Here is a 24131-nt window from a genome sequence, read left to right on the forward strand (position 1 = left end):
CCTCAATCAGAATTATCTTCCTTCTGTCAATACAAAGTCAAAAGAAATCTGAAGAAGAAATTCCAGTGTTTGTTTGAGGGCATCGCCAAAGCAGGAAACCCAACTCTTCTAAATCAGATCTACACGGAGCTCCACATCACAGAGGGAGGAGCCAGGGGCATCAATGATGAACATGAGATCAGACACATTGAAACAGTGTCCAGGAAAACAAACGGAGCAGAAACAACCATCAGATGTCAGGATGTCTTTAAACACACACCTGAAAGGGATCGACCAATCAGAACAGTGATGACACAGGGAGTAGCTGGCATCGGGAAAACAGTCCTAACACGGAAGTTCACTCTGGACTGGGCTGAAGACAAAGCCAACCGCAATGTACAGTTCACTTTTCCATTCACCTTCAGAGAGCTGAATGTGCTGAAAGACAGAAAGTTCAGCTTGGTGGAACTTGTTCATCACTTCTTCAGTGAAACCAAAGCAGAAGGAATCTGCAGCTTTGAAGACTTCCACGTTGTGTTCATCTTTGACGGTCTGGATGAGTGTCGCCTTCCTCTGGACTTCCACAACAATGAGATCCTGACTGATGTTACAGAGTCCACCTCAGTGGATGTGCTGCTGACAAACCTGATCAGGGGGAAGCTGCTTCCCTCTGCTCACCTCTGGATAACCACACGACCTGCAGCAGCCAATCAGATCCCTGCTGACTGTGTGGACATGGTCACGGAGGTCAGAGGGTTCACCGATCCACAGAAGGAGGAGTACTTCAGGAAGAGATCCAGAGATGAGGAGCAGGCCATCAGGATCATCTCCCACATGAAGACATCACGAAGCCTCCACATCATGTGCCACATCCCAGTGTTCTGCTGGATCACTGCTACAGTTCTGGAGGAGCTGCTGAGAAGCAGAGAGGGAGGAGATCTGCCCAGAACCCTGACTGAGATGTACATCCACCACCTGGTGGTTCAGGCCAAAGTCAAGAAGGTCAAGTATGATGGAGGAGCTGAGACAGATCCACCCTGGAGTCCAGACAGCAGGAAGATGATTGAGTCTCTGGGAAAACTGGCTTTTGAGCAGCTGCAGAGAGGAAACCTGATCTTCTATGAGTCCGACCTGACAGAGTGTGGCATCGATATGACAGCAGCCTCAACATACTCAGGAGTGTTCACACAGATCTTTAAAGAGGAGAGAGGACTGTACCAGGACAAGGTGTTCTGCTTCGTCCATCTGAGTGTTCATGAGTTTCTGGCTGCTCTTCATGTCCATCTGACCTTCATCAACTCTGGAATCAACCTGCTGGACAAAGAAGGAACCGTACACCAGACATCTACCACAAAGCCTGTCAAATCTAAACTAACACAGCTTCACCAGAGTGCAGTGAACGAGGCCCTGAAGAGTCCAAACGGTCACCTGGACCTGTTCCTCCGCTTCCTTCTGGGTCTGTCTTTGGAGGCCAATCAGATTCTTCTCGAAGGCCTGCTGACAGGATCAGGACGGGCAGAGCAGACCAATCAGGAAACGATTCGGTACATCAAGCAGAAGACTGGAGAGAATCTGTCTGCAGAGAGAAACATCAACCTGTTCTACTGTCTGAATGAGCTGAACGATCACTCCCTGGAGCAGGAGATCCAGCAGCACCTGAGCTCAGGAAGACTTTCTGCAGAGAAACTGTCTCCTGCTCAGTGGTCAGCTCTGGTCTTCATCTTACTGTCGTCAGGACAAGATCTGGATGTGTTCGACCTGAGGAAATACTCTGCTTCAGAGCTGGGTCTGCTGAGGCTGCTGCCTGTCGTCAAAGCATCCAGAAAATCTGTGTAGGTGTATAGCTAGTTGGGTTGATTGAATGTACAGTATTTTAATACAGAAGTCTCTGAATAAGGAGGTGACCAGAAATTATTCATTGTTTTCTGTCATTTCTGCTGAAGGATGAGCAGCTGTAATCTGTCAAAGAGAAGCTGTGAAGCCCTGGCCTCTGTTCTCACCTGTCCATCCTCTAACCTGAGAGAGCTGGACATGAGTTACAACAACCTGCAGGATTCAGGAGTGGAGCAGCTCTCGGTTGCACTGGAGAGTTCAGATTGTCGACTGGAAGCTCTCAGGTGAGCGACACTTCTTTTCTTTTTTATACAGAGGATGTGTGGGGGGGTGGGGGTGTAAAATGAGTCATTTTTTATGAGATGCTCTTATGTGGAGGCATGACAGTGATGTCTAAAGATAAAATATGTACATAAATCTAAATTAATTTTTTAACATATGGCTTTCCAAGACAAAGTGTTTTTTTGTCTCAACTTGGGGTAAATTGAGCCTTTAAAATTTTCTACCTCATATACAGTTGTGCTCATAAGTTTACATACCCTGGCAGAATTTGTAAAATGTGCTCCATTCTTTAATGAAAACATGAATGATCTTAGCAAATACAATTGCATGACAATAAATAGCTTTGTCTGAACACCAGCCCTAAATGAAAGAAAAATGTTTCCATTAACAAACATATTTGCTAAAAAATATAGGACAATATTTCACAAATTTGGCCAGTATTCAGAATCGTGCTGATGGGAATTCCCCATTGGGCAACAACTACTGTCTTCACTCCCTCACGCTCTGTGATTGGCCAGTCACACACAGCGCCCGCTCCTCCTACACACACTGGCTCTCACTAGAGAAGCGACGTCTTTCGCTTTTACTCAGACAGTGACAACGCGATCTCTCTGTGCTTGCTTGGCATGACTCTAGCTAACGGTGCTAACAGTACTTCTCAGTATTCTTCAGCTCGCCTCTGTTTTTGTTTTTATGATATTTAAAGTTACTTGGTGAACTTGTTTCATAACGTAGATATGTGGTGCATTCAACAAGACAGAGCTGTAAACGACTTCTCTCCTGTCGGTCACTGCCTCTACTCCCATCTGTTTTTTGGGGTTTTTTTAAAAATAAAATTAAAATAAAAAAATAACTTTGACTTTGAGAACTATGACAACTCTTGCATGGCTTGTTCATAATTTCTTACTCCATGCATTCCTGTGCTTGCACTAGGGAAAATTTGTCTCAAGCCACTGTGGCTAAAGTGCTAGAATTTTGTTTAGCCACACTTTTTCAGTATCTGTACTGCGGCGCACGAAATCTTGAAAAAATGGAATCCTTTTCCTGCGTTCTGGTGCATTTTGAGGCCAAAAATGATGTTCAATATTGCTTCAGTTTATTTCAACATTTTAATTAAAAAAGTACATATGATATTTTTATTAAAAAAATTTGGTATCTTTCTATTTAAAATGATGTTTCAACTCTTCAGTCGCCCTCTCCTTGTCCTCCTTGTTGTACGCCTTCCCGGGGTTAGTCCGAATCCTTTTTTCTGATTGGCTGAGATGAGACATGTGACAGTGTGCATCTATTAATGATCGGAAGCATTCGGGTCGTTCCGGTTATACTCGGTAGCGCTCTTCAGTAAAGGAGACACGGTTTGTTATTTTCTTTGATTATCGCTCGGCAAATTGTGATAAAGTTGTGAGTTAACCCTTTTTTCACATTTATTAGGCAAAATTAGCTTTGCCACCATGGCTAAGCATGCTAAAAATGGCTTCACCATCCTGAGGAAGGCTTCACCTATGGTGAAGTGGTGAATGGCTAGCGCAAGCACAGCATTCTATAATTCAAGCATTCATTTAATTTTAAAAAATGTTCTGTAAATAGTTTTACTATTGTGATCAAAAACAATGAATCTCAATTATGAAGCTGTTATGTAAAGTCATTCATACACTTAAAAATATTCATGTTCTGAATCCATATCAATCTCAGACTTAAAATAGTGTACTGATTTATGCCCCGCCCCATTTCCGGTTAAACCACGCCCCCTCCAAGTACAGATACGGATCAGCCCGGTCTCACGGGGATTCGTGAAACTGTCACGTCAGTTTTTGTTTCGGTTTCGTGCGCACCAACACGATGTCGTCATGTTTTTCGTGCCGCTCACCACGAGCGAACCCCGCTGTGGTAATCACATCTGAAAGTGGTTTATACCGGCGGATTCATGACGATCTAAGCTGTCCATCGGCGTTTGCGGCCGCCGCTTCGGCCGCCGGACATTCTTTAAATTCCTATGCAAATTCGGCGGATTCATGACGATTTAAGCTGTCCATCGCCGTTTGCGGCCGCCACCGCGGCTGCCATTGCGGCCGCCAGGCATCCGGCCGCAGCAGTGGCTGCGACGGCGGCCGCAAACGCCGATGGACAGCTTAAATCGTCATGAATCCGCCGGTATAAACCACTTTCAGATGTGAACAGCGGCCGGATGTCCGGTGGCCGCAATGGCGGCCGCGGCGGCGGCCGCAAACGCCGATGGACAGCTTAGATCGTCATGAATCCGCCTAATTTGCATAGGAATTTAAAGAATGTCCGGCGGCCGCAGTGGCGGCCGCAGTGGCGGCCACAAACGCCGATGGACAGCTTAGATCGTCATGAATCCGCCGGTATAAACCACTTTCAGATGTGAACAGCGGCCGGATGTCCGGTGGCCGCAATGGCGGCCGCGGCGGCGGCCGCAAACGCAGATGGACAGCTTAGATCGTCATGAATCCGCCTAATTTGCATAGGAATTTAAAGAATGTCCGGCGGCCGCAGTGGCGCCCGCAGTGGCGGCCACAAACGCCGATGGACAGCTTAGATCGTCATGAATCCGCCGGTATAAACCACTTTCAGATGTGATTACCACAGCGGGTTTCGCTCGTGGTGAGCGGCACGAAAAACATGACGACATCGTGTTGGTGCGCACGAAACCGAAACAAAAACTGACGTGACCGTTTCACGAATCCCCGTGAGACCGTGTTGTACGGATACAGGTCATTTGGATGGGTAAACAGATACAGATAGTGGTGTACTCGCTCATCCCTAATTAATATAGTCTTCCATGTACCTTAGAGGAGCTGTCGGTTTTGGTTTTCAAATGTCTTTTTTCCAGTACTTTGAATTTTACCAATCAAATGCCAGCCAGTCGTTTCCATTTCATGTAAAAATATGTCTGCACCGATCATTATTAGCTGTCCTAGTTATGTCCTTGAGGTATCATTAAGTGTTATTTGAGTTCTTGTTCCTTTTCGTTTCCTCAGTGTGAGTGGCTGTGGGCTTTCAGGGACGAGTTTCAAAGCTCTGAGCTCAGTTCTGAACTCCAGGTCCTGCAGTCTGATTGAGCTGGACCTCAATAGCAGCCACATGCAGGACTCGGACTTGATGCTGCTCTGTGGTGGGTTGACGAGCTCAGACTGCAAACTGGAAACTCTCAGGTCAGATGATGCTTTTTATTTTGATGCAGCTCAATAATTTTTGTCTGTTACTGTCTGTTTGGTCTGACTTCTATGTTGCCGGTCCTTTGCTTTCATTTTCATTGTGTTGATACATTTTAAAAGTCTTAAATAAAATGTGATTTACAAATGTCATTTGCTAGAATTTAAAGAACCATTATTCTGCTTCTCGGGTTTTTGCTTCCTTTCAGTCTGTTATATCTTTATTTTGTGCCAGGTCAGCAAACTTCCAAAGGCCACACCAAAGTTCTTCCATTTCGCAGAAAAAGTGCTCCTTAGCTGAAATGCCTTGTTCAAAGTCATGGCTTTTATTTTTAAATTTATGACATTATAACAACATTATTTTACACAAAAGACATTTCTGAGTTTGCTGCACTTAATATTAAGAGACAGGACTTGCAGGACCAAATCACAGCCAGAAACTAGAGTTCAGAGGATTCACAAGAGAGCTTGACTAGTTGGTGTTGAAGTAGCTGGTTTTATTTATGATCAGGGATGTGAACGTATCTAAATTTACTGGCCATCAGTCATAACTTTTAACCACATAGTGGCGCGAGACAAAAATTCACCGACGTCATTAGGATTTATACTTTAGGAACTGTAAATTACAAAATCCCATGTTAGTCCATCCAGTAGTTGTTGAGATTAGGGCTGCAACGAACGATGAATCAATGAATCGTCTGAGCATGATAAGTCATCAAAAGCGGAAGTGAGCGCGCAATGCAACAGAAATCACTGTCTGAGCGAAGCGCGGAACACGAAAGGACATCCCTGCTGCATCGTGCATATGCAGTGTGGACACCCGCGTTTACGGTACAGCGCGGATATCCGTCCGTGTTCTGTGCTCCGCTCAGAGCGATTCATCGTTAGTTGCAGCTTAGTTGAGATTTTTCAGGTTGGATCAAAGTCAATGTTAGCATAGCTAAAAATATGTGCAGTAATTAAAAACGTTGTATTGTTTTGCCAAGAGGATCACGATTTCTAAAACTTTATTTTTGTCGCATTAGTTTACCACATGAAACATCTGTAAATAAATAAACAACAAATGTTTCTGCTCTTGCCAGACTGAGTCAAAACAACTTCAGTCAGGAATGCTGCAAGACGTTGTCATCAGTTCTGAGATTGGAATCTTCTAGCCTGAAAAAACTGGACCTGAGTAACAACGATCTGAAGGATTCAGGAGCCGAGCAGCTTTCAGTTGGTCTGAAGAGTAAAAGCTGTAAACTTGAGTCTCTCAGGTAAACGTTCAACAGCCTTATTTGCACATAAAGTCATGAACAAAAGTTTACATGCAGTTGTAAAGACTCTTGTTTTTCTGTGATGGAATCTTTAAAACACATGAATCTTTGTCACAAAAAGAAAACTATCTCAAATTTTGGTTCTTTCACATGCTTGTTATGATCTTCTGGCAATATGACAAAATGAGTCAAAAATATAAATACAGTAATGCTAACATTTGTTTTTTTGGCCATTTTCACCTCAACTTGGTGCTTTAAGTTAACTTCCACAAATGGAATCTGTGTAGACTTTATTTTTGGTCACGGTTTCTTTGATTTAACTTTTATTGAAGTTTTTAATTTATTACTTAACATTTTGAATTTGTTGTTTGTTAGGTTAAATAATTTTTACCAAAGGGTCTTGGCTGTATTAATAGATTAGTTAGGTTGTTCTCCATCATTAATGACACTGTAAGGTCTCACCCTTATTGTGTGTTATACTATATACACAGGGCTGCACATAAGTGGTCCGCATGCGCGCTTGCGTACTGAACGTGGATGAATGCGCTGGGCTTCAAAGGCTTTCATACGCTTTTGTGTACCGACTGCTCTGACCACGAGGAAAAGCACTTCTCAAAATGTCAAAGATGCAGGCCCCGCTAAGTAATTATTTTTGCATTCCTCCACCCCCTTCACAAAAAAATCCAACAGAGTCGTCACCGGAGCCACCGAAAAAAAGCTTTTGGCAAAAGCTCTTTTTTTCAGTGGCGTCAGAGCCGTCGGTACGCAAAAGCGTATGCGGACCCCTTATGTGCAGCCCTGTGTATACATTAAAGTAATTCATTATATAACAACACAACTATTTAGGGTTTTAATCTCTAGTATGAGTATTTCTGATTTAAAATCACACCATAATTAAGACTTTATGGTCTTAACTTTAGTAAACTTCAATAATCTGGGGTCCATCCGGACCCAAGCGCTCCTTCTGCATACTTATTGTTTTTATTGTTAAACTGTATGTATGCTTTGTAATATTTGATTTTTAGTGCACCAGCACTATCTGTTGTTTTCTTCCCTAACTTGGTTCTTCTACCAGCACAGTTTGCACCTTATTTTTCACACATTTTGCGTTGTATGTGTTTGTAGTCTTTCAGGCTGCCTGATCTCAGAGAAAGGCTGCTCCTCTCTGGCCTCTGCTCTGAGGACCAACCCATCGTCCCACCTGACAGAGCTGGACCTCAGCTACAACCATCCAGGAGACTCTGGAAAGAAGCTGCTTGAGGCTCGACTGAAGGATCCACAGTGTAAGCTGAAAAATCTGAGGTAGGAAGACGCTGATAAAAGTGAAAACTGAGCGGCTGAAACATGTTAAGATGATGGATTCTTTGTGCTGCCTCATCCTGGACACCATCTGGTTGAAAATTTGCATTCTGCTTGAGGTTCATCATTTTACTGATGGACTGAAAAACAGCTTCTACTTGGAGAACTGAACACTATCAGCAATTTCCTCACTGTTCCATTTTACAAAACCTGAAAACAACTACACCTTTTTCACCTTCTATTTCATGCATTTTCTTTTTATATACTGGCACTGTACATTTTTTATGTATACACTCACCAACCACTGTATTAGGTACACCTGTTGAGTTGCTTGTTGTCAATCACATGGCTGCAACTCAATGCATTATTCCCTGTAGACATGTTCAAGACAACATGCTGAACTCCAAACTGAGCATCAGAATGAGGAAGAATAAGGATTTAAGTGACTTTGAATGTGGCATGGTTGTTGGTGCCAGACAGGCTGGTCTGAGTATTTCAGTACCTGTTGATCTGCTGAGATGTTCACGCACAACTAGGGCTGGGCGATTTGGTCTAAAAAAAAATCTCCGATTTTTTTAAAGAAAAATTCGAGTTTCGATTCGATTTTCGATTTTTTTCTTTCAATGCACTTAAAAATTACTGCAGACATCAGATATACTGTCAAAAGTAACTTTATTGCTGTAATTGTCCTCAGAATAAAAAAACGCATGTAAACAATTTAATGAACAAGTTAATGAGGCTCTGTAATTCAACAATTTCCCCAGGAACTGAGAGCATCTTTTAATCCGTGGGCAATTATTTCACCGGTGTGGTAATCGGGGAAATATGCTGTCTGGAGGCAGATGCTGTGCATGGTCCAGCTGTCGTTGCGCTGTGAGACTCATGTACGGCTGCATTGTCCAGCCACCTCCTCCAGCTCGTTGCGGATCTTTTGCCGAGTGGTATTGTACAGGTGAGGCAGCGCCACATTGGCGAAATACTTGCGACTGGGTACAACGTACCTTGCATCTAACACTTTCAACAGCTGCAGTCAATTCCAGCCATTTTCAGTACAAAAAATCGCTAATATTCTATTTGTAAATAAAAAATATCTCGAGAAATACAGGGAATATTGGACGCACATCGCGAGGTGCATTTCCTTGAAAACGACCGATTCGTGGATTTTATACCGACTTCAGGACATGTTTTGGACAAAATAGTTTACTGGCTTGTGTCATCTGGATGTAAAAGGTTGGATTATGGCCGTTTTTTGTGGAATATTTTCATCTGTGTGTAATAATGAACCCGGAAATGTGAGTCGCGCTGTGTACGTTGAAGCCGTGTATAGAGAACGGATGGATGGATATTCGTTGTTTGTCGGACAAATGTGTTTTTCTCACCCGCTGTGGTAATCACATCTGAAAGTGGTTTATACCGGCGGATTCATGAGAATCTAAGCTTTCCATCGATGTATAGTGTTTGTATAATCGCGTTTGGAGCCTTCGGACATTCTTGAAATTCCTATGCAAATTAGTAAGTGTACCGCCGGCGGTACACTGAAGTTTTAAAAATACTTTGCAGCGAGGCTTTGTCTGTTGTTCGTCTGAAGCATCAAAACCGAACCAGTTCCAAATGATTGAGTTAGCTGTGCCTTTCTTTTGAATGAGTTCTCTGTTACATGTTGCCGCTGCCACGGGGAAGGGGGCTGTGTCACACCGCGCTACGGAAGCCCACGAGGAATGGGCGGACGGAAAGCGAAAGATGCCGGAAAACTGCGGGGGAAAAACTCGAGTTTGCAAGATAAAAATCTTTTTTAGCAACAAATTTGATAAATCGATTAAATCGATTTTTTGCCCAGCCCTACGCACAACCATTTCTAAGGTTTACAGAGAATGATCCCAAAAAGAGAAAATATCCAGTGAGCACCAGTTGTGTGGATAAATAACACCTTGTTGATGTGAGAGGTCAGAGGAGAATGGGCAGACTGGTTGGAGATGATAGAAAGGCAACAGTAACTCAAATAACCAAGGAATGCAGAATGCTATCCCTGAACCACAACACGTCCAACCTTGAAGAAGATGGACTACAGCAACAGAAAACCACACTGCGTGCCACTCCTGTCTGCTAAGAACAGCAAACTGAGGTTACAGTTCACACAGGCTCACCAAAACTAGACAACATAAGATTGATAAAACGTTATCTGGTCTGATGAGTCTCGTTTTCAGCTCAGAATTTGGCATAAACACCATGAAACCATCGATCCGTCCTGGATTGTATCAATGGTTCAGGCTGCTGGCGGTGTATTGTTGTGGGGGATATTTTCTTGGCACACTTTGAACCCCTTAGTTCTGACTGATCATGGTTTAAACACCACAACCTACCTGAGTATTGTTGCTGACCATTCCATCCATTTATACCCACAATCTGACCATCTTCTGATGCAATTTCCAGCTGAATAATGCACCATGTCACAAAGCTCTAATCATCTCAAACTGGTTTCTTGAACATAATGATGAGTTCACTGGACTCCTCCACAGTCACCAGATCTCAATCCAGTAGAACCTTTGGAATGTACAGCCGACAAATCTGTAGCAACTGCATGATGCTATCATGTCAATATGGACCAAAATCTCTGAGGAATGTTTCCAACACCTCATTGAAAGTTTGCCACCGAGAATTCAGGCAGTTTTGAAGACAAAGGGGGTCCAGCCTTTTTCGAATAAGGTGTACCTGATAAATTGGCCCGTGAGTGTAACTGCACTACTACGCGCCAGTATATTTTCTGTAAATGCTCAGCAATGTGCAATATCTAGAAGTGCATCTTCAGTTACACTTCTTTTTTTCATGATCTTAACATGTCAAATAAGCGAAACAATAAACGACATCACTGTTTTCATAGATCCCACTTGAGTGTACTACTTTTATCCTTACTAAAGTTTTGTTTTTGTAATTGTACATTTGTTACAGCAAGCACCCCCCCCCCCCCCCAAAATAAATAGATAAATAAATAAAATAGAGCCATTCTGTTCATATATTATAGAATTAATTTCTCCCTCATTTCAGGTTGGACTATTGTGGAACAAAATGGCTGAAACCAGGCCTGAAGAAGTGTAAGTACACAGATTTACCCTTTTAACTAGAAATCCCTTCTTACTGCATGTACGAGTGTCAACAACAGTTTACATATAAAAAGACCACGTATATCATGACTTTCTCACTGCTTAGACTTTCTCGCTGTAGTGTTTGTTACAGAGTCAAATAGGTGGATCACCTTGGTCCTGTTTAAATTGACTTTGAAGAATCAGCAGCTGTAGTCAACTACAATCAGTCACAGGAAGTTAGGAGGCCACATCACTAAGAACATCAACACCGCTTTCTACAGCTTCAAAACTAATAATTCAAGCTGCTTTATGTATATTTTTGACTCGGCAGATTTTGTCATATTTCTAGAAGACCTATAATATATCAAAGAAAGAATTGAAATGCATTGGAAATTAAGAGTTATTGGAAACTGAAGACCGCCATGATACACATGATCTTTATAAGTGCATGTAAGCTTTTGTCCACAATAGAAAAACATTGAGTTCCAATTTTAAATAGACACTTAATTAGGGGAAATTAATCTGACGTGAGGGACCTTTGTACACTCTACCTGTTAGCCTTAATAGCCTAAACAAACCCTGAATTTAGATAAAAAGCTAGTATTTACAGCATACTTGAAAAAGAGCAGTATACACCTATCCATATTCAGTGTACTTATAAACTGTTTGTTTTTTTAAAGCGCGGTTTGTTTTAATGTTTTGATCTCGCCATCAGATATGCGTGAGCTCAGTCTGGACCAAAAAACAGCACACCAAAACCTCAAACTGTCCGACGACAACAGATCTGTGACAAAAGTGGCCGAATGCCTGCCCTGCACCTACGACCCTCAGAGGTTCGACTGCTGCCAGCTGCTGTGCCAGAAGGCTCTGAGGCGTCGCTCTTACTGGGAGGTGGAGTGGGAGGGCCTGGTCGATATAGCGATGGCTTACGGAGGAATCAGGCGGAGAGGACGGAGTGCCGACTGCAGGTTTGGAGGGAACGACAAATCCTGGAGTCTGTGCTGCTCCAACGGCAGCTACTCGTTTTGGTACAACAACATGGAAACCGTGGTGCACCCGCCTCGCTCTGCTGCCATCAGCAGAGTCGCCGTGTATCTGGATTGGGGTGCCGGCACTCTGTCTTTCTTTGGCGTCTGCCCAGACAAACAGATCCACCTCCACACCTTCAGCGGCACATTCACAGAACCCTTGTAGCCTGGCTTTGGAGTGGGGTCCTCGGTGTCTCTCTGTGACCTTTAAGAATATTAGCCATGCATGTTCCAGGTCTCTGAATTTAGTGGTGAAGACATCGGTTTCGAAGAGATGTGCAATCTTGTAGCAGATAATTGAAATATTGTTCAGCCACAACATAATGACCACTGACGGGTGAAGTGAATAACATCGATCATATCGGTACTGTGGGGTGTTCTGCTGGGAAACCTTTGATTTTGGCATCCTTGTTAAGACTTAGACACCTAAATAACCTTTGTCCCAGAACAAACAAACTTCCTCGTGCAAATGGAAGTCCTTTGTGTCACCAGCCTACTGACACTCACCATATCGCAAAGGCATGAAACAATCGGGAACATTTTGGGGAACGTGACGGTCACCTAAGATGTTGATTTGACCTCCAAACTTCCTAGAGTCCATTCTGATCAAGCTGATCAGAATTTGATAATTTTGAACATCATTTAAATCATCACTCCATCACCTATACACCGCTTAATCCTCATTAGTATCACGGAAGGATTGAGTCTATTCCAGCTGATGGAGGGTCAGAGGTCAAAGGTTCTTTACTGTCATATCATTCCACATTTGCACATGCAACAATACGAAATTGGACCCTGGTCCCGGTTTCAGCCATAAAGACAATATGAAACGCTTCCATAAAAGACAAGTATAAAAAGACACCCTAATATATACAACCTACAACATAAATAGATGTGCAATGAGACCATCAGTTAGTGCAATACAGACAGGAGCTTTGGCTCCGAAGTAGTGGTTGACCGTTTCTCAGGAAAGCCGGGACGTGATCAGGGATCTTCACGCTGCAAGGTGAAAGTGCTAACCACTACACAACTGTGCAGTTCGTCATTTAGCCCTGTGATGCGCACCATGGGTCAAAAGTGACCCAAATCCAATGGAAAATGGGTATCTCCAGTCATCTATTTATTTTTTTTACACCTTAGACTTCAATTCTGGCGACAGATCTGGGAACCTTCAAAACAGTAAAATCTCATTAACTCAAAGTCGTAGTGAAATAGCAAATTTGATTGGTTGCTGATGCAGAAATTGTATAAATAAGTTAAATTCCTAATGACACTAATTTGATGTTGAGTCCGTTTCACTGCTGTTCTGCATCTAATGGAACACAGATGAGAAAACTAATTGTTTCACTGATATTTATGACAGAATATTCAATCAATAGCATTAACTTAAGTTTGATTTGGCCACAAATTACAATGATTCCCAGCATTATGGGACAGCGTCAGACCTACATGCATTTCAAAACAATATCGCGTTTAAGTATATGAAATTTAGCAGCTCTATTGTGCCGCTATCTGTTAGAAATAATCAGTAAAATAAATACATTAAAGCACGTTTAACAGTTTTCTGCCAGTATTCCTGCCATAATTTCCAGTTGTGACTTCTTACTGTCATATATTGTATATTCCGGCGCCCGTATAGCTCATCAGGTTAAGCAGGCGACCCATATACAGGAGCTGGTGTCCGATGCAGCGGCCCGGGTTCGATTCCTGCCCGCGGCCCTTTGCTGCATGTCTTCCCCCACTCTTCTCCCCATTTCCTGTCACTCTTCACTGTGACTATCACAATTTAAAAAAAAGTATATTCCTTGTTCTCCGTTATGGAAGCAGCTGAACACTGTCGGTTCATTTTGTGCTGAAGAGGAATCACATGACACGTTAATGCCCACGTTTATGTGTTACAAGTTTGAAGCAGAAAATCTGAGTTTAAAAATAGTTTAAGACCACCTTCGTGGTACCTGTTAACTCTGAGGTTTAAGTTTTTGTCGAGGCGACTCCCAAGGAAAGCTGGGTTATGTCGGTCTTCGTAGTTCAGCCTGTGTGTGACAGCAGGTGTCCATAAAGAATCGGGTACATGAGTGTTTCATAAAGCTGACACCAATCAGTTATAAAAGGGAGTTGATGGGATCGGAACATCCGTAATAAATGTGTGACTTCTGAGTCACAAGTACTGTATGTCTTATTTTAATTGTTAATATTCAGGATGGAGTACGGTGCTGTTAATTCCAAAAACTCTGCCTTTTCGTTGTTTTTCTGGTTGCTTTTGTTCAGTACTTTTTGTTGCAAGGGTTTGGATAAAGACACAAAGACGTTTCTGATTAGTTTGAGTTACTCTGTTTGCGAGGGTCCTTCATCTCCTTGTCTTTGGTTAACTTTAACCCTCATGTTGTTTGAAAATGTGGAAAAACTATATATTTTCACAGTGACACTTCTGATGTCCACATTTTCAACATTTTTAGGAAATCTTTGAACATTTTTTGGTGGGAAAAAAAAGAAATGTTAAAATTTTTTTGAAGAACATTCACAAAAAATCAACCAAAATCCAGCAAAATTCACGGGATTTTGGTAGATTTTTTTTTCAAAATGTTCTTAAAGACAATCACTTTAGATGTTTTCACAATTTTTTTAGAAGATTTTCACCCATTTTTTGAAATGCTTTAAATTTTTATACTTTTAAAAAAAATATTTCTTGCCAAATTTGGGGATTTAATAAAACTAATAAAATAAAAAACTTTTAAGGGAAATGTTTATGGAATTTTTTTTAGACTTCCTGATGATTTTGCTCGTTTTTATAAATTTGGGGAATTTTTACTGAATTTTGGGATTTTTTTCAGACAAGGAAACAATATTTTTTGGTGCCCGTAAATGAGAAGTAGCAAAATGGTAGCAAGTTTTATTGTTGGGTTGAGGTTAATGGATTCAGTAGATCTATTTCATGTCGTAATTTTACGATCAAAATTGGCGTCAGTTCCAGTTGAAGTTGCCTTTTAGCATTTTTCATGTAGTTGTGAAATCAAATCGTAAATCCACACACAACACGGTCTGTTAACACAACGGTGTCTTATGAAAGGGAGCATTTGTAAGAAACACCGTTGTTTCTGTAAACTGTTTTCTGATGATGTCAGATAACTTTAGTGAATCTAAGGAGCTTCTTGGTGCAAGCAGACGAGAAGTGAGCTGCTTCTGGAACACTTTTGTTTCTCATCTTTAATTAAAAAGCTGAAATTTGTTCTCAAACGAGCCGAAGTAGCGATTGCTCCGGTATCTTAGAAATATCGTTTGTGAGTTGTAGTTAAACCAGGAGTTGGAAGCTATGAAGTGTCAGGATAAGCTGTTAAAGGTGCCCCGTGGAGTTTTATTGTAAACAAAGCTTCCATTAATATTCATTTAATCCGTTTGATGCATGTGCGTCCCTCCCATTGAAACTATTGTTTTTCTACCACCAGTGATCTCCAGCAGCACACAGTGAAAAAACAGAACTTTTAAGGGTCTCGTGATGAAAACCCATTTTTATTGTGCTCTTTGGCTAAAATAAAAGCTGTTAAGATTAATTCTGCCATTCCTGAAATCACCCCAAAGCTAGTGAGCTACCTAAATGTACCAAAAAAATAAGAACTTGACCCCCATGTGCTACTTCACGCCTAACTAACCAATAAAGTGTGACTGATTTATGAGTAATTAACGACGTTGCTGCTCTTCCTATTTGGAGAGGCTGCTGTCTGATGCTGCTGGATTTTATCAAACTCGAGGAAAAGACCGTAAGATGTTTTTAGATGAATATCGGTGCTGAAATGGGTGAAAAGTCTACTTACATGTTTTTTATGATAAAAAAAAAATAGATAAATCTCCACAGGGTTCCTTTAAAATGCTGAAATTATCAACCCGTTCCGTGTAGTTGAATTCAGCTGAAGTCTAAATGATTTGTTGTTAGTCAGATATATTTGTTTTTCCTGACATTCTTACTCACGTTTGACTTTAAACTTGGGCCAGTTTGGATATAAATGGGATGTAACTGTGCTTTAATTTAATATTTCCACAAACTCTCCTTATCCAGTAGCATTAAAAGCCTCCTTTAAGTTCTCTGACATCTCAGACCTCTTGTTTTATGAGGATTAGGATCCTTACTGTAAAACAATATATTTACACTGTTAAATGTTGTCGGCTTCTTCTGTTCTCTAAATAAAATGTGTCTTTATTATTTCTGTGTTTATTTTCACCTGCAGTCTGTTTTTCACTTTGTCTTTTTGTTTTGAATCTGTCAAAGAGTAAAAAGAGAACATTTTATATGTATGTAGCTGCTATAATGATCATTATTTTAATTTCCACTGCTCTTCTTGTATGTGACTTCACTGGTACTTCAGGTTTTATTTATGAACAATACATACATACACACACATACATACATACATATATATATATATATATATATTCAAAATGCAACAAGCAAATATAGGAACAATAATAAATTATTATTCCTATACTTGTTTTTAATAGCGTATAATTATTAGATTCTTCCATTATTATTAATAATGGAAGAATTCGTTTTATATTGGTATTATTATTAACTGAAGAATCTAATAATTATAAACTATTAAAAATACAGGAAATAAAAAATGGAAAAAGATACGAGATGCTTGTTTTATTTTCATATTTTGTACTATTATTCATTTTAACTATTCTGACATTTAAATGAGGAAAAATTGCACATTTAGAGTTTTTTTAAAAGACCCTCTGTCTTTTCTGTGTTTTTCTTTTACATTTATATTTAGTTTATTTTAATACATATTTTTTATTTTTTTAAAGGACTGATCTCTGTCTTTTCTGCATTTTCTTTTTACAAACCATTTTCACAAATGTTTAAATAATATTTAATTAAATTACTTAAAACTAAATAACCTAAAAATGAGGAACATAACACGGACCAAAAACAAATAAAACTAAAGTAAAATAAAATTTTAAAAAGACCCCAAACTTGAACTTGTAAAAGCTGTGCTAAAATCTACAGGTTTGTCCCAAAGTTTACACGCTAAAAACCAACATGAAAAACTAAACAAAACTCTTAAAATTAATATTAAAATTAGAGTATAACATAAATATGTATGGAATGTATTAATACTAAATTATTAATAATTATAATATTAATAAAATAAATGTCATGATTACCAATAATAGTTAAGTAACTACCACTAATTAAAAAACAAAATGAATGTAATAAAACAAAATTCACATAAATATTTAGAAATTTTATTTATATTGAAAAAAGTTGAATAATAGTGTATAGTAATGTAAACTAAAATGAAATAAATAAAACTTAAAAGTGAATTTTAAAAAACCCTGAACTCCAGGTTTGCTCAAGACAAACTTTATGCGCTAAAAACCAAAATGAAAAACTAAACAAAAAACTAAAATTACTATTAATATAGCATAAGTAAGTAGATGTTAAATATAGTATAATAAATGTAAATAAAAGTGTGATAATATTAAATTAGGATTATTAGTTTTGATCATGTTACAAAAAAATAAAATGTCATGAATAAAACTAATAGTTAAAAAAACTGTAAAGCTCATTAAAAAAGTCATACAATAAAACTAATAAAATTCACATAAACATTTAAATGAAATGTATTAAAATTAAATATAACCAAATAACCTAAAATTAAATACCATACAATTTAACAATTAAATAAATAAAACTAGAGTAAAATGAAAGAAAAGCAGTTTCTATATGTATATGTGTGCACTGTCTGTGTTTAACAGAGCATGATATATTGTCATATCTGTACTGTTTTTTAAAAATAAAGATTTTATTTATTTTCTGGCACTGATGAGATTTTAAGTTTTATTTTGTTTAATGAACTGTATTTATTGCTCTGCTATGGTAATTAGCTGCTAGCTAAAATAAATGGGCAAAATAAACTAACAGGAAACACATAAGATGTTAATTTCATTTCATTTTTGTTGGTATTATTTGTTTTTTATTAAATATTGTTTTATTAATTAATCGAGTTTAGTTTTTGTCCATTCATTCTGATTTAAGAGACCCGGGAAGGTTCCATTTCACATGCAGGGGTTTCTGTCAGTGGTATATTCTCTGTGTATTTATTAACCCTAACTCTTTCACACTGGGATTATTTTATAACACACAACATTACATTTACATGATATTAACATTTTAATTTTGTAAAATCAGACCATCTGTGTAAAGGTAATTAAATTTAAACTCCATGTTGACAGGGCGACACCCCTCCGCTCACAGTTGGTACGGTCCGGGTCTCCCAGCATCAGACGCACATGTCTGCTCTCCTGTGTTATGTTCACGGTTGCACCAGTGTTACACTGTATTACCGGAGCCGTGAGCACTGCCACGCCGCTGTTTGCTGCCCACGGAGCGCCGGTGGACCGAGACAAAGCTCGCAGAGGACCAGAAGCTCCGTGACACCGGGATTTCAGGAGCAAACCGTCGCTGACACGCATCCCGGCGTGACTACAGGCTGCTGGACTCCACCGGACTGAAGGTAAGAACGCGGTCCACACGTTCCGTATCTGTGAGCATTCAGCTCGGTGTCAGGCTGTGTAGCCCGGCGGACACACGTGGCTGTCGTGTTGGTGTTTGCTCCGGTGTTTGTGGGTCAGTTTGCCGGTTAGCAGCGCCGTTAGCTTCCCGGTGTCAGCTGTGAGCGGCTCCACGTGAGCCGTTCACTCTCCGGTAGTTCAGCCGGTTAGTTGCACCTTTAGGGCGGACAGGTGAAGCTCTAGAGGCGGTTTCAGAGGCAGTCAGAAGCCGCTTCTGGAGCTAACCAGGCTGTCAGTTTCAGCCCTGAGAGCCTCCATGTCTGGGAGGAAAACCGGAGCCAGCAGGAGGAGCTGAGCTGCCACGTAGCTGGAGGAGGTCATGTTCAACCACAGCTGGAGGAGCAGCTTCTACCTGAAATACCAAACAGAACCTCAGATACTCCGATAGAAGGAAAAGTACACACGTGTTGGTGAACCTCCAGGGTCAGAGTTCGAGTCTGATGTGATTTTCTTGAGAGAAAGTCAATAAAACAAAGTAAAACGTGTTAAATGGCCACCAAGGTAGGTAAACAGATCATAGAATGGCAAGAAAGATTGAAAATAACTTAAAGGACATGCAAAATGTTCACAAGCACACTCTAAACCAATCTAAAATGAATCCAACTGGTAACAACAACAAAAAGAGTGATACAAGACAACTAAAAATGAAGCAAAATGACCAAAAAGAGGCTCAAAATGACAACATGACCATGCAGAACAGCTAAAATATTTACAGGGAACTTTAAATTACCTTAAAGAGATTCAAACCTAACAAAAAGAGAGCTAAGCTGACCATAGAATGACAAGAAGGATTGAAAATGACTAAAAGAACATTCAAAATGTTCACAAGCAGGCTCTAAACAAATGCAAAATGATCTTGAAAATGCACAATTTGACTCCAGATGACAACAGAAAGATGCAAGACAACTAAAAACTCATCAAACTGAGCACAGACTGGCAGCAAAGACTGGAAATGGCTAAAAATACATGCAGAGTGTCCACAACGAGACACAAACCAAGTAGAAACAAATGCAAAACTGCTATAGAAAGGCACAAAATGACAACAAAAAGATGCAAGACAACTGAAAACGAAGCAACATGACCAGAAAAGAGGCTCAAAATGACAAAACAATGTTGCAGAAGAACTAGAAAATATGTAATAATAACTTCAAATTGTCATTAAATAGAAAATGGAGGTAAACTGACCGTAGAATGGCAACAATGATTAAAAATGGATAAAAACACACACGAAGTGTCTACAATGAGACACAAAACCAGTAGAACCCCTCCAGGGTCAGAGCTTCAGTCTGAGGTGATTTTCTGTAGAGAAAGTCAAGAAAACTAAATGTCCATAGAGAGAGGCAAACTGACCATAGAATGGCAAGAAAGATTGAAAATGACGAAAAGGACATGCAGAATGTCCACGATCAGACTGAAAACAAGCAAATGCAAAATGAGGTTCAAAATGACCTTAAAGAGACGCAAAATGATGCTAAATGACAACAAAAAGACACAAAATGACCTTAAAGAGACACGAAATGATGCTAAATGACAACAAAAAGACACAAAATGACCTTAAAGAGACACAAAATGACCTTAAAGAGACACGAAATGATGCAAAATGACCTTAAAGAGACACAAAATGACCTTAAAGAGACACGAAATGATGCTAAATGACAACAAAAAGACACAAAATGACCTTAAAGAGACACGAAATGATGCAAAATGACCTTAAAGAGACACAAAATGACCTTAAAGAGACACGAAATGATGCTAAATGACAACAAAAAGACACAAAATGACCTTAAAGAGACACGAAATGATGCAAAATGACCTTAAAGAGACACAAAATGACCTTAAAGAGACACGAAATGATGCTAAATGACAACAAAAAGACACAAAATGACCTTAAAGAGACACGAAATGATGCTAAATGACAACAAAAAGACACAAAATGACCTTAAAGAGACACAAAATGACCTTAAAGAGACACGAAATGATGCTAAATGACAACAAAAAGACACAAAATGACCTTAAAGAGACACAAAATGACCTTAAAGAGACACGAAATGATGCTAAATGACAACAAAAAGACACAAAATGACCTTAAAGAGACACAAAATGACCTTAAAGAGACACAAAATGATGCTAAATGACAACAAAGACACAAAATGACAAAGAGACACGAAATGATGCTAAATGACAACAAAAAGACACAAAATGACCTTAAAGAGACACGAAATGATGCTAAATGACAACAAAAAGACACAAAATGACCTTAAAGAGACACAAAATGACCTTAAAGAGACACAAAATGACCTTAAAGAGACACGAAATGATGCTAAATGACAACAAAGACACAAAATGACCTTAAAGAGACACAAAATGACCTTAAAGAGACACAAAATGATGCTAAATGACAACAAAGACACAAAATGACCTTAAAGAGACACGAAATGATGCTAAATGACAACAAAAAGACACAAAATGACCTTAAAGAGACACAAAATGACCTTAAAGAGACACAAAATGACCTTAAAGAGACACAAAATGATGCTAAATGACAACAAAAAGACAGAACATGTCCATGTTTTCCTCCTGAATGTTCTCAGACCTCTGTGTTTTTTCCCATCAGGCTTTGAGGCAGGCTGAGCATCACCATGAAGTCGTGTAAGAACTGCGGCAGCTCAGAGATCGATGTCGATGCGTCGCGCGGAAACGCCGTCTGCATGAGCTGCGGCTCGGTGCTGGAGGACAACATCATCGTGTCCGAGGTGGAGTTCGTGGAGACGGGGGGAGGAGGATCGCTGGCCGTCGGACAGTTCGTCTCTGCAGAAGGTGAGACTGACGGGATGGAAAATGTCCACAAAGACACCCAGAGTGACCATGAAGCTGATGAGAATGACAGCAGAGACTTAAAAATATGAAAAGGAAATAAAAAATAGACCCAAACTGATACAAATAAATGAAAACATATATGAATGAAACAAAAAAAGTCTCCAAATAACAAGAAAAAGTTGGAAAATAACTAAAAAAAATGCTGCAAATCTTGTACAAACACAAACATGCCACAAAAGACGCAAAAGGTCTGAAATAAGACCAAAAAAATCACCACAAAGACACACTAAATGTCCAAACAGCTCCGTAGAAATGCAAAAGACTATAAAGACACAAAACAAAACGCTAAAGGAAAGATACAAACTGCAAAGATGCAAAATGTCCAGAAAGCAGTCAAAATTATTGTCAAAAAGGCAAAATGACAGTAAAAAGATGCCAAACGACTAAAAAAAAAAGCAAGCTGATAAAAAAAACAACACAAAATACACCAAAAATACGCAAAATTACCACAAAGATGTGAAACGATCAGAAAGAGGTAAGAATAAGTCACAAAAAACTCAAAATACACCCAAAGAGATGCAAAATGATCCTAAAAAGACTCAAACTGTTCACAAACACACTAAATGAGTACAAACAAATAAATGACTATAAAGAGAAACAAAATTGAAAACTAAAAGTTGTAAAATGACTAAAAGAAATGTGATCTGACCGTAAGAACAAGCAAAAATGTTCACAGCTGTGTTGAAACGATATCTGAGGAACTATTACCGATTAAAACCTGAATTCTTCTCTGTTATTTCTCATCAGATCATTGATTCAGAATCTTTAATATTGGACGAATAGATCAAATATTCAGATTATGGAGGAGTTGAGGTATGAATAAAACTGAAGCCGTCAGGAAAAGTTCCATCTGAGAGCTCATAATAATAAAAATCAGAAAATGTAGAAGTCAGCCAGTGATGTTTTCTGAACGGTTTGTAGCTGCGAGAGACAATAAAACAAAAGTAAACGTGTAGAAAAGTTTAAATATTCAACATTCAGTCATTGGAATATAAAAAGTCTGAACTATTGGAGCAGAGTTTTACAAGTTGTACCACACTAACAGAAGTACTGCGAGAGTCTGATCCAAGATGAACAGTTTTAAAGTTTCAAAGTGGTTTTTCAAAGGTTTTTTTTATCATTAAATAAAAATAATTAAACCTGATGAGTTGCAAAGACAGTGAATGATGAAAACAGTGAAGGAAACTCTGAGTTTCTGTAGCGTTTCTGCTGCTGATCGCCTTTATCGATCGCTCACCTTCAGCCTGTTTCTGCTGAGCCTGTTGTAGTTCAGCTGGTCGTCCACTGGATGGCGCTGCTGCATCAGTGTGTTGAAGTGAATCGGTGGAAAATCAAGTTAAATCCTCGCATACTGTTTCTGCAGCCTCTGACATGTGAGGATCTGCTGCTTTTCTTAGTTTTTATCTGTGTAAAGTTAGTTTATTTTGGTTTTAAGTCTAGAATGGAATAGTTTTTGTAGATTGTGTCCCTTCTGAGTTCACCGTTTTTCTAAAACATCAAGAGCGAGTTAAAAAAAATAGATCCTCATCACCTTTTCCCAGAGTTTTTTCTCCAATAAACAGTCCAAAAATAAAAAAATGAGTTTTTTTAATGTAAGACGACAGAAAACCTGACTTCATTTTCTGCTCCAGTTGTAGAGAAGTTTTGATGTTTGTGTTTATGTCCTCATAAGAAAACACAACAAAAGCCTCCTTTAGGTGATGAATTATGAAAAAGTAAAAAATCTATGCAGCTAAATGTCTCAATAAATCCACACAGCAAGTGCTTTATTGATTAAATGGGGAAGGAGGGAGGAGAAGACAGAAAAAAGGATAATATGAGGCAACCAAGGAAGGAGGAAACAGAGTGAGGAAGGAAGGAAGGAAGGAAGGATGAGAATGCAGAAGGGAGGGAATGATGAAGGAAGGAAAGATGGAAGGAATTTAGAAAGTGGGGACGGAAGCAAGGTAAATAGAAAGGGATAAGAAGGACAGAATGAAGAACTAAGAAGGATAATATGAGGCAACCAAGGAACGAAGGTAGTGAGGAAGGAAGGAACTAACTCAGGAAGGAGGGAAGAAAGAAAGAAGGAAAAGAGAAAGATCAGGACGGAAGGCATGTAGAGATGATTTCTGTCATTCTAACTATAATTCTGCACTGAACACATTATTTATTTTCTTTATTTCCTCCTTCCTTGTCCACCGTTGTTCAGTTTCTGTGAAAAATGAACCACAGTGAACAATAAAAATGCAACAGGAGCTAAAAACATCCAATATATCTTCTGTCCTGCAGGTGGCGCCAAACTTCCATCCTTTGGAGATTCTCACTTCACAGGTGTTGGGAAAGAATCCAGAGCTCAGACGCTGCAGAGAGGTGAGCGACCAGCAGGGGGCGCCGTCGAGTGTGTCACTGTGTATGGCTGCAGGTTGTGTTGTTGTTTGAGCCTCAGGGAAGAGGACAAGTGTGCAGCTTATGAGACTGTTGTCACCGTGGAGATAAGGTGGTGCTGTAATTAACAACCAGCCTCCAATAAATCAATTAAGGAGAGCAGCCTGGTTCACTCTGTTGTTGTAGCATCAGAGGAGGAGCAGCTCACTGTCAGAAAGTCAACACAACTCCAGCACGGTGAATTACACTCACACATGTTGGTTTAGTGATGGAATAAAGTTTTCTAGTAGCCACATTATAATATTAGCTTTATTTATAGCATAGAGTTCATAGAGAGGGCACAAAGGAAAAGAAGGATGCTCAGGAAGCCATAGACACAGGGCTAAA

At 39.7% G+C, this 24131-nt stretch overlaps 2 protein-coding genes across 3 annotated transcripts in view; both read left to right on the forward strand.

Annotated features, from left to right (window-relative positions):
- LOC110955894 (NLR family CARD domain-containing protein 3-like) overlaps positions 1-16125 on the forward strand; it is a 29666-nt gene extending 13541 nt beyond the window's left edge. Inside the window, exons 17-23 of the mRNA XM_051957823.1 lie at positions 11-1811; positions 1923-2096; positions 5094-5267; positions 6350-6523; positions 7649-7825; positions 10865-10911; positions 11618-16125. Of these exons, the coding sequence (XP_051813783.1) occupies positions 11-1811; positions 1923-2096; positions 5094-5267; positions 6350-6523; positions 7649-7825; positions 10865-10911; positions 11618-12096 (3026 nt within the window). The 3' untranslated portion in view covers positions 12097-16125. The remainder of the gene's footprint in view (positions 1-10; positions 1812-1922; positions 2097-5093; positions 5268-6349; positions 6524-7648; positions 7826-10864; positions 10912-11617) is intronic.
- A 2063-nt stretch (positions 16126-18188) lies between these two features.
- The window catches only part of brf1a (BRF1 RNA polymerase III transcription initiation factor subunit a), a 129006-nt gene continuing 123063 nt past the window's right edge, over positions 18189-24131 (forward strand). For both annotated transcript variants that reach the window (XM_051957835.1, XM_051957838.1), the window contains exons 1-3: positions 18189-18442; positions 21115-21317; positions 23649-23729. In XM_051957835.1, coding sequence (XP_051813795.1) covers positions 21140-21317; positions 23649-23729 — 259 coding nt within the window. In that variant the 5' untranslated portion in view covers positions 18189-18442; positions 21115-21139. The remainder of the gene's footprint in view (positions 18443-21114; positions 21318-23648; positions 23730-24131) is intronic.

Source organism: Acanthochromis polyacanthus, chromosome 1, assembly GCF_021347895.1.
Source record: "Acanthochromis polyacanthus isolate Apoly-LR-REF ecotype Palm Island chromosome 1, KAUST_Apoly_ChrSc, whole genome shotgun sequence".
In the NCBI taxonomy this organism is placed as follows: domain Eukaryota; kingdom Metazoa; phylum Chordata; class Actinopteri; family Pomacentridae; genus Acanthochromis; species Acanthochromis polyacanthus.